Genomic DNA, 11,319 nt, shown 5'->3' on the forward strand with positions numbered 1-11,319 from the left:
GCATGTAATGCTTTGAAAGAAAATGTAATGAAAATGATATACAGATGGTACATGACCCCAGTTAAACTTGCTAAAATATACCATTCGTCAGATAACAAATGTTGGAAATGTAAGGAAAATGAAGGAACATTCTACCACCTCTGGTGGACTTGCCCTAAGGTGAAGGCCTTCTGGGAAATGATATATAATGAGTTGAAAAAGGTATTTAAGTATACCTTCACCAAGAAACCAGAGGCCTTTCTCCTGGGCATTGTCGACCAGAAGGTGCTAAAGAAAGATAGAACATTCTTTATGTATGCGACAACAGCAGCAAGGATACTACTCGCTAAGAATTGGAAAACTCAAGATCTACCCACACTGGAAGAATGGCAGATGCAACTGATGGACTATATGCAACTGGCGGAGATGACTGGCAGAATCCGAGACTTGGGAGAAGAAAGGATGGAAGAAGATTGGAAGAAATTTAAGACTTATTTACAAAAATATTATGATTTATTGGAATGTTAAGAAAGATGCTTAGTTATAAATAATTGGCCATCACTAAAATAGATCAGGAATTGATGACAAGAGAGATTAAGAAAAACAAATTTGCAGGAGAACTATTTTATTGCAATTAGATAAGCGGTTACAAAATTTGGAAATAAGATGATAATTTGCTGGACAAAATTCATTAATGATGCAAATGGGAGTGGGAGGCGTGAGGAAGCTCAAGAAGGATATGAAATTTTGTTAAACAAAGTAATACTGTTTATTGTTATTGGATGTTTTCTTTTCTTTTCTGTAAAAATCTTAATAAATATTTATAAAAAAAAAAAAAAGAAACCTCCAAGGAAGGAGAGTCCACCACCTCTCGTGGGAATCTGTTCCACTGCCAAACATCTCTTACTGTTAGAAATATTTTTCTGAATGTTTAGTTGGAATCTCCTTTCTTGTAACTTGAAGTCACTGATTCGAGTCCTACCATCCAGAGCAGGAGAAAACAAGCTTGTTCCCTCTTCCATGCGACAACCCTTTAGATATTAATAGGTGGCTATCATATTTGCTCTCAGTCTCCTTTTCCAGGCTAAACACCCCCAGCTCCCACAATTGTTCCTCATCAGAGCTTGGTTTCCAGACCCTTGATAATCTTGTTCTCCCTTCTCTGCACACATTCCAGCTTGTCAACATCTTTCTTAAACTGGACACAGTATTCCAAGTGTGGTCTGACCAAGGCAGAAGAGAGTGGTACTATTACTTCCCTTGATCTGGACACTAGAATTCTGTGGATGCAGGCTAGTATAGCATTCAGGTTTCTTGCTGCTGCATCACACTGGTGACTCAGGTTAAGCTTCTTCAGATACCAAGTGTGCATGCACATGAAAACCTATACTCAGAACATACTTAGTTGGTCTCTAAGGTGCTACTGGACCATTTTTTTTATTTATTTTGACTGCGTCAGACCAACACAGCTACCTAGCTGAATCTAGGAGCAAAGAGGCCAGTTGCTGGCCAGAAGTCTTCAGAGGAAGGAGCTGCTTTCAGGCAGGGCTGGGAAACCTGTGCTCCTTCTGATGTTGTTGGCCTCCAGCTCCCATCATCCCTGACCCCTGGCCATGTGCTGTTGGGAAGTGGAGTCCAACAATATCCAGACCACCATTGGCTTCTCAGCCCTGTTTGTTAAGAACATGCCGAATGCTCTGAGGAGCTGCTGTTTTACACACTGCCCCTCAAACCTGGTATATTTGTAGGTAACATGTTTGTTTTCAAAAAGTCAGGAGTCTACAGATTTATTGCCTCAAAAGCAATATCAATAGGCTGCCTATTGCTTCGGAATGAGAAATCACAGTTGCAGTGTGTGTGTGTGTGTGTGTGTGTGTAATACCTTGAAGTCTTTGCTGTCTGCTTCTTGCAGTTTCTTCAGCCTGAAGTCTCCCTCGCAGGGGTTCAGGGCGGACGGTGGGGCTACACACGAACATTTGCATTCCGGTCCAGAAGTGATCGTTTCCACCGTGTAAAAATCCTCTGGTTTGGCAGCTCCTTCATTAATCCTCTGGCAAGCGCCTCTGCCCAAGGGCCTCACCACACACTTGCACTGGCAGTCTCTACCTTCCGACACGGCCTTCACCTTGTCATAGTCCCCTAACAACTAATAAAGGGAAAGGAGGAAAAAGAATAAGCTGGTCAGTTTGTTCTGAAAGTAGAATTTCCCTCCCCTCCTCTCCCTCCATTCTCCTTGCTTTATTTTTGTTCCTGTGGAGTGTATGGGAGAGGCTCAGACATTCTGAAACCTTGAAGAAATAGGTCGCTGGTTTAAAATATTGCTGATTCTCACCATTTTCTGCTCCTTGATTATCTGGGAAAGTAATTTTCTTCCACCACCCAAACCCCAAACTAGTCAGCTTCCCCCGATGAACTTTGCGCTCTCTTGCTCTCTTGGGTTTTGGGAAATTAAAAGGCTGTAGTTCTCAAACCATGCATTCCAGGATGAGCTCATTTAAATTTAACAGGCACAGTCCCTCAAGACATTCTCTTCCTTGAGCCTTACTGAAGTGAGAAGGAGTTATGCAAGAACTGTTCTCTTTGCACCTCAGGTTGGCTTTTGCAGGAGAATGGTCCCAGTGGGAACTGGATATGCTCCAGAAGGAATGCAGCCGAAGAAAGGAAACCCTCATGGTCTGCTTGAAATAAAGTCAGAGTCAATCCCTCAGCAAGACCACCTTCTCCTGCAGGACGATTCTGAAGAGCAGCACCTCTCCCCTGAGTTCTGGAGCAGACTAGCTGCATCAGCCAAGCAAATGTCCAACAACTGCAGATGCAACCCAGAGAATTTCCTTTAGGGATCAGACACAAAACTGACGAATAAAAATAGCCGGCGCACATGTTTTTTCTTGCTGTGCAAGTATGTGCTGAGACTTCCCAGGGGTGGAGAACTTCATTCAGAAGAACCATCTGGAGAGACGCATCTGAGGGCTACACCACACACTACTCAGCAGCAAATCCAAGTCTGCCACTGAAGGTGCATTTCTTAAAAAGGACAACTAAGATAAAAGGGAGTGACAAAACAATAAATACACCCTTAAATCTAATCAGTCACCAAAATTGGGTATATCTGATTTGAAAAAGATGGTAAAGCTTCTCCTGGTGAGGCATGAGGTGTGTGTTGGCCATATTCACACAAAAACAATGTTTGGAGAGATTCAGTGATGAGACACCCTGGCTGCTTTGCATTCAGATGGCACAGGCTCAGTTCAGACATCATGCTAGAGAATGATTTGAGCTTCCACACATAATAGAGGCCAACCACGGGTGAGACCTGCTTGTCTGCTTTTATTCTCCATCTCCTCTGCCCCGCAGTGGAGCGCCCTCCGAAGGCAGAGCAGCGGTTGTAACTATGGTTTGTCAGGTCAGACAAGACACTAAACCAGGGAGGGGGATAGTCGATGTGGTTCCCCCCACCCTTCCCTGACGTTGCTGGACTACAACTCCTGTCACCCCTGACCCCTGGGTGTGCTGGGTGAGGCTGCTGGGAGCTGCAGTCCAAGACATTTGGAGATCACATGATGGCCACCCCTGCACTCAGCCGTATGCAGGCTTCCTTAACAATGATTCGGCATGACATCTGAAGCCGAGCACCAGCCAGATTGCTAGTCAGCAGAGATGGATAAAAAAGATTGTGCCACCGAGCAAGAAAAATGCACTCTGTGCTGCTGATAGAAGTAGTACGACTCATGCAACACTAATATACACACAGTAATTATCAAAGTGATTATACATTCTTTATCAATCTTCTGAGAAAAATACAAAACCTTATTCAAAGCCACAGAGACTTGCAAACTACCCAACCTAAGATGAACTTATAATGTCTGATTTCAATGGATTTTCCAAGTGCTTAACTCAGTCTTTTGTTTTCTTTATCTTTTTACGTAAGTTCATGAAGATACCAACAAAAGTAAGTTCGGTGTTTTTCACAATACCGAGAGATGCTAGTGAAGCTGTAAAGGTAAAGGGACCCCTGACCATTAGGTCCAGTCGCAAATGACTCTGAGGTTGCAGCGCTCATCTCACTTTATTGGCTGAGGGAGCCGGTGTACAATTTCAAGGTCAGGTGGCCAGCATGACTAAGCCGCTTCTGGCAAACCAGAGCAGCACACAGAAACACCGTTTACCTTCCCACCAGAGCGGTACCTATTTATCTACTTGCACTTTTACGTGCTTTCAAACTGCTAGGTGGACAGGGGCTGGGACCGAAAGACGGGAGCTCACCCCGTTGGGGGGATTCGAACCGCCGACCTTCTGATCAACAAGTCCTAGGCTCTGTGGTTTAACCCACAGTGCCACCCGCGTCCCGTAGTGAAGCTGTAGATGGATATTAATAAGGTTGTAGACAGGGTGCCGGCGTTTTGCACCTGTTTGGCCCTGGCGGGCCAAGGAATCAAGAGGCTGCTGTTCACCCCTGATGGGGCCCTTTTACTGGGGCTTTCAGATAGCCCACTCCCAAGGTAGTTTTCCGGGCTTCTTCAGTGGTCTAATCTCAAAGCCTTGATATGTATATTGATATTCACTAATAATTAAAACCAAATCTTATTAGAAATAACTTAATGCACTTCTAAGTATTTAATTAAATATGTAAAACCAAAGAAGGAAATTTTTTCCACATGTGGTGGACATGTGATGAGGTGAAAAGATTCAGGGGCCAAATTTATGATGAGTTAAAGAAAATACTGAAATACACTTTCCCAAAAAAACCGGAAGCTTTCCTCTTAGGTATGATTGGAGAGGAGATCAGAAATGAGGACCAAACATTCTTTCAATACGCAATGGTGGCGGCCAGGATTTTATTAGCGCAAAACTGGAAATCTTCTAACACCCCCACTGTCAGAGAATGGCAAATGAGACGATTCGAGTATATAGAGCTAGCGAGAATGACACAAAGGATTAGGCATCAAAAAAATGTAAGGCTAAAGAACGATTGGAATATATTTTTTAGTTATATTGAAGTTAATTTGGGAATTACTAAAATCACAGTGGACGGAATTTAACACCTGCAATGTATAGAGTTAATACAACACAACTGCAGAAAGACTACAAGATTACCTAACCTAAACCGAGATGGAAGGAGGTCAAATGTTTGTAAGTTTGTCTGTTTTATGTTGATATGTGTTATTCCGATTTTCTTTTTTGTTTCCCTTCTTTTTTCTTTCTCATCTTTTCTTTCTTGCTTTTCTATTTCTATTTTGTAACTGTTTGTGAGTTTTTTGCTTTTCGATGTAGTTTTTCAAGAATTCAATAAAAAGAATTTAAAAAAAAGTATTTAATTAAATAAAAAATACATATCCATTATATGTGAAAGCAGTACCTTTCTGAGTTTGCCTCCATCTCACTAGCAGCAGGGCAAGAAGAGGACTCCTGCATGTGAAAGCTACGCTGTGCACAAAGCAGGCTAAGATTCCCCATCTATCAACATGATTTGTGTGTTTCAAAATTAGTAATTAGGCCACCATCATTTCAAAACACTCCTTTTTAAAAACAATCCATAACTAAATTTAGCCTCTTTAGGTCACTTGCTTCCTTTTTTTCATTGTGCTTGACATAGAATGTAAGCTTCTTTGCTCCTTTAACAATGGAAGCTGATCCAATCAAATAGGCCCAATTTGCTTGCTTTGTTATCCAGCTATACTATTCTGGCAATGCATTCATTTTGTATTAAATTTGGCTGGGCTTGCATTTGGCACATCTCTGATGCAAATAAAGCAATATTCTTTTGTAAAAAGGAAACTATAGTAACACCCATGACCCGAGTTTATTCAACCACAGAGTAAATTAATTTAGAAGCAGACTTTAATCTAAGTAAAAATAATTGTTTCTGTTTCTAATAAAGAGCCAAAAGCACAGTCAGTCCAGCCATAAAGAGCTCCTGTTCATACCAATTTATGGCTCATTTTTACAACTGTTGGAACCTATGGCAGCAGCTGTCACTTTTGGCTGACTTTAGCCACAGGTGAAAACCAACACAAAGCTGATTGAAAGTGCCGCTGTTGCCACAGGCTCACATAGCCATAGGAATAAACATACAACTACTCATGCAGCACAATCCTGGAAATATCTGCTCAGGAGAAAGTCCTACCAGGACTTACTTTTGAGCACATAGGAAAGGGCTGCATGGCAACAATCCGAAACCTACCTATCTTGCTAGGGGTCCTTCCAGATGCTAATGGTTCCTTCTGAGCCAGTTTTTCTGGGTCTTCAATTTTATTAGGTATTCCACTACTTGCCATCCACGCCAGTGCACAGTCCCTGGTGGAATGTTTCTGTGCTATCTTTTCTGGTGCCTCCCCCTCAGTTCCTACCTTCCTGCCCTCTACTACTTTTCCCCATTGGGGGGCACGGGGGCAGATATTTCCTTCCCTGTGCATGTGCACCTTAAAAAATTCGCAGGAACTGCACTAGCTCCATACTTGGTTCCTAGTTATCATGGATGCCTACGCTTTGGGAAGGGGCAACATCCATTTCCACACAAGCCTTTTAACTCAAGATGCTAAAATCTTTACAGCAATCTTTACTGCAAGGCTCAACACATTTATTTATTTCTACATCACCATGGACCAAGCTGTATTCATACCCCTGAGACACACCTGTGACCCAATATGCCGGCTACTCAATGTTATCCATCATAGCAAAAGCAAAAAGTTACCCCTATGATATTCTCACGAGGAAGCTGGTAAAATGTGGGTTGAAAAAGGTAACTGTTAGGTGGATTTGTGGCTGGGTTGACTGACTGAACCCAAAGAGTACTCATTAATGGTTCCTTGCCATCCTGGAAAAAAGTGGCAAGGTTCTGTCATGGGCCCCTTGTTGTTCAATGTCTTTATAAATGACGGATGAAGGAATTGGGGGGATGATCACCAAATTTGTAAATGACACCAAACTGGGAGGGAAAGCTAATGCTGCAAAAGACAGAATCAGAAATGAAAATGACCTTAACAGATTGGAGAACTGGGCGCAAGCGAACAAAATGTATTTCAACAGAGTTGGTTCTGCACTTAGGCAGGAAGAACCAGATGCACAAATATAGGATGGGGAACGCCTGGTTTACTAGCAGTACATGTGAAAAGGATCTGGGGGTCTTGGTGGACCATAAGCTTAACACGAGTCAACAGTGTGATGCAGCAGCAAAAAAGGCAAATACTATTCTAGGCTGCAACAACAAAAGTCTAGTGTCCAAATCAAGGGAAGTAATAGTCCCACTCTATTCTGCCTTCGTCAGACCACACTTGGAATACTGTGTCCAGTTCTGGGCACCACAATTTAAGAAGGATGTTGACAAGCTGGACCATGTGCAGAGGAGAGCAACCAAGATGATCAAGGGTCTCGAAACTAAGCCTTACAAGGAACAGTTGAAGGAGCTGGGTATTAGCCTGGAAAAGAGGAGAGTGAGAAGAAATATGATAGCCATCTGGAAACATCCTAAGGGCTGTCACATGGAAAAGGGAATAAGCTTGTTTCTCCTGCTCTGGAGGGTAGGTCTTGAACCAATGGAGATTCCAACGAAACATTCGGAAAAAACTTTCTAACAGTAAGAGATGTTTGGCAGTGGAACAGACTCCCACGAGAGGAGGTCTTCCTTGGAGGTTTTTAAGCAGAGGTTGGATGGCCATCTGTCATGGATGCTGTTGCTGAAATTCCTGCATTGCAGAGGGTTGGACTAGATGACCCTCAGGGTCCCATCCAATTCTATGATTCAATGAATCCAAATAAGAAATAATGTATATAGGCATTCCTTCGCCTGACCATCATTCAAAATCAGAAAGCTCTATCAGCTCTAAAGAAAGCAAACTTCACACCAGCATTCCTACAGTTATGACAATGTCTTGAAGACCCACGTTCATCATGGTCAGGCTGCATCAATGCGGTAAAGATGGCTATCCTGCCAAAATTTTTGTTTCTATTTCAAGTGCTGCCAGTGATGATTACACCCAAACAATTAAAAAATTGGCAGTGCTCAATAAACAAGTTTATTCACAAAAGGGGGGGAAGCATGACTAGGCTCCAGAAATATATATGGAAGTGTAAAAAATGGCTGTCTCAGAATCCCACATCTCCAAACTCATTACAATGCCTTCTAATTAAAACATTTGATGTCACTGATCCATGGGCAGAAAGGTAAACCACAGGTAGATATAGAAATTTCAGGTCCTGTATATAGAGCATATCCTTTTCTACCCTCCGCACTCACTTAAACACATGCTATTGTGAATGCTTTCCTCTGAACCACAGTAAATGTGTGGAAAGCAAAGTTTAAAAAACTGGCTCCCCCAATATCTCCCCTTATCCCTCTTCGCTTTCATCCAGGGCAATGTTTAGATTGGAATGGTTTGGAACAGGTGGGTCTTTATAAATTAAAAGATTTCTATGCAAACAGTACACCCCCCCAAAAAAAAGAACAATTCATAGCAGCCATACCAAACCTTAAATGGTCATGGTACCACTTCAACCAGCTGTTAAGATTCCTGTATAACCCAGACATTTCCACTCAAGCAAACAGGAAACTAACAGCAGTAGAGCATTAACCTCTCTCCACTCTCTAAGGGCACAGCTTCCTCAATTTATAAAGCTCGAATAATACTAGAATATGGCAATCTATTGTTCACAAAAATGCCATGGAAAATGGACATAGATGTGCAAATACCAAATGAAAAAGGGATGGCTTTGTGGTCTGGGAGACCACTGGAATCAATTTCTGCCAAAATAAGGGAAGCCTCATTAAAACGTCTGCATAGGTGGCATTATACACGCTGAGGCTACCCTGAATATGTAAGGAAGTTAATCCCAATAGTTGAAGGAGATGTATTTCCATATGTGGTGGTGATACGACATCATCAAACCCTTCTGGAATGCTGTCTTCAAAGAAAAAAGCTTGATACAGAACAAAACAATTGAAATGTCCCCTGCACTAGCACTGCTTGGGCTTAGGATCCTGTCTGCTCACGAGTATCCTAATGATGACCTCTTAACCTTTCTATGGACTGCTGCCCATATGGAGATAGCCAGCTGTTGGAAAACCAGTGTTGGGCTGAACATTGATTCTTGGTATAACAGAGTATGGTTAATAGCACTGGCTGAGAAACTAACATACCAGATGAGAGAGGCAAAGGGCAAACACAATCCATATTCCTTTTATAACATATGGCAAATGTTTATTGAATACAAATCGCTCAGACTGTGGCAGGAATCAACCCAGCACTCGTGGGAAAATGTGGCGTGATCTCTTATAGTAATCAAATGAAACTTTAACACATGGCAAGTCTGTAATTTTTTTCAGGACAAGTTATTTGTTTTTTACTGTTGTAACAATTATTTTCTCAAAAATTATCTTCTGTACCATGAAAATAAATAAAAACAGTATTAAAATAAATAACAGTATTAAAATAAATAAAAACAGTATTAAAAAAACTACCTGTTAACAACCCACCTGCCAAAAAAGATAAAATAAAAGAAGAAATAAGTGCTAACGAACTTTTATACCATCTGTGACTGCAGATGTATAGTAGGCTATTTTCAGCTTTTCCACAGTAAGAGAAAACTGCATCCAATGTAAAAAAGACAAGGTGGGGAAGTACTGGAATTTTGATGACAACAACATTGGGTGGGTGGGTGTGGAAGCAGTCTGGGGAAGCAAGCTGAAGCAGATGAGATCCACATCAGACTGTGCTTCTGTTCCAAGACGTTAGTACAGATGAAAATTAAGGAAATTCACAGCCCATAGGGTGTAACACTGCAGTGCTCAACATGGCGCACACATGTGCAGAGATCCCATCAAGGGATGAAGTGGAAAGATACCTTTGAAGAGAGTTTCTTTAACACAACCTGTTTATGTTAAGGCTGTGAATCACTGCACCATCTTAAGCACGCTCTCTTTGGAATAAGTCCCACAGAAGCAAATTCCACGGAGTTCAAAGTAAAGATGTTTTTGATTGAGCTGGAGACTCAAAAGCTTCAGCTCAACTGAGTCACAGTTCAGCCTTCAAAAATATGAAGCATATTTATTTCTCAAAGGGACAGGAACCCAAATGAAAAATCCACATACATCCTTCTTTGGGAAAATAATGGCTCTAATATGAATTGGTTTGCAGACTAAACTAACTTGCAGCAGGTCTGAAGGGTGCTAAATAATGATTTCCATGCCCTTGGAACCAGCACCTGAATACTGCACACATTTATTTCATTTTAAAATTTATCTTTATCCAATTCTCAATACAGCGCAGCACACGTTGATTTGGAAGCATCCGGTGGAACTTGCCTCTGTTTTTCAGAGAAAACATAACTTTCCTGAAGTTCTAAGCAAATCCGCGCCTGGGAACTGGGAAGCCTCCCCGCCCCCGGACCCGGGCCGTGCCTGTAGCTGGCACCCCGCTCGGCCCGCGTCCAGAGAGCCCCTCTCCCTGCCCCGGGATCCCTTCCGAGCGCCCGGCAGGGGGATGAGAGGGCGAAGAGGGAAGGCGCTCGCCTGCTCGTTCCTGCACCTTCTTCCTACCCAGCCAGACCCCGGCTCCGTCTAACGCCCTCCGCTCTCCTTCAGGATGGCCTCCAGCAGACCCGGCAGCCGCATCCAGAGCCGGGAACGGGGCGAGTGGCGGCGCACGGGCGTCTGCCCGGCCGCGGCCGAATCGCCCCCGGGCTGCCCGGACTCCGCGCGGGACTCCTGCCCCGGAGCTGGGGCGGGCAGCGGGGTTCCCGGGCTGCCCCGGTGCGCTTCCGCCCCGCGTACCTGCGAGAGGATGTTCTCCTGGTTGTCCGCCTCGTCGTGGAGCGGGGCGCCGGCGGGGGTGGCGGCGGGGCTGGCGGCGGAGGAGCCCCAGCAGGCGGCCAGCAGCGCCGCCGCCGAGCAGCAGCAGAGCAGCGCCACGGGCCGAGCCATGGAGGGCGCGGCGGCTAGCGGGCGTCGGGGGGCGAGGGGCCGGGCATGGGCGGCGGCGGGGTCTCGCGGCGAGCCGAGCTGCACCGGCCGCGCCGGGGATGGCGGCTGCGGGGAAGAGCGCGCCTGACTCCGGCTCCGCTGCCCGTCTGGGGGCGAGGCGGGGCGGGGCGGGCGGGCCGGAGGAGGAGCCTCCTCTCCGGCTATTGTGTCTTCCGACCCCCCGACGCCAGGAGGACGGCGCCCCAAACCCGCAAGTCTGGGTCCCTCCCCGCTCAGGCGAGTCTCGAGGGGCTCCGCATTTCGTGCGGAAGATGCGCGCGCGTGTCCAGCCAGGTCGAGGCTCCCCCCGAAGCGGGCCCGAAACGGGAGAGCCGCGCTTCTGGTCTGAAGGGACTCCAAGGCGCGAAGCCTGACCAACCTCGCCT

At 44.7% G+C, this 11,319-nt stretch overlaps 1 protein-coding gene across 2 annotated transcripts in view; it reads right to left on the bottom strand.

The window, feature by feature from the left end:
• OLFML2B (olfactomedin like 2B) overlaps nucleotides 1-10,909 on the bottom strand; it is a 29,482-nt gene extending 18,573 nt beyond the window's left edge. For both annotated transcript variants that reach the window (XM_081914061.1, XM_081914060.1), the window contains exons 1-2: nucleotides 10,745-10,909; nucleotides 1,862-2,125 (exon numbers count right to left, since the gene is read on the bottom strand). In XM_081914061.1, the coding sequence (XP_081770187.1) occupies nucleotides 1,862-2,125; nucleotides 10,745-10,894 (414 nt within the window). In that variant the 5' untranslated portion in view covers nucleotides 10,895-10,909. The remainder of the gene's footprint in view (nucleotides 1-1,861; nucleotides 2,126-10,744) is intronic.
• Between the last annotated feature and the right edge of the window lie 410 nt (nucleotides 10,910-11,319).

The sequence above is a fragment of the Podarcis melisellensis genome (genome assembly GCF_964234715.1).
Source record: "Podarcis melisellensis genome assembly, chromosome: 6".
NCBI classification, from domain to species: Eukaryota; Metazoa; Chordata; class Lepidosauria; order Squamata; family Lacertidae; genus Podarcis; species Podarcis melisellensis.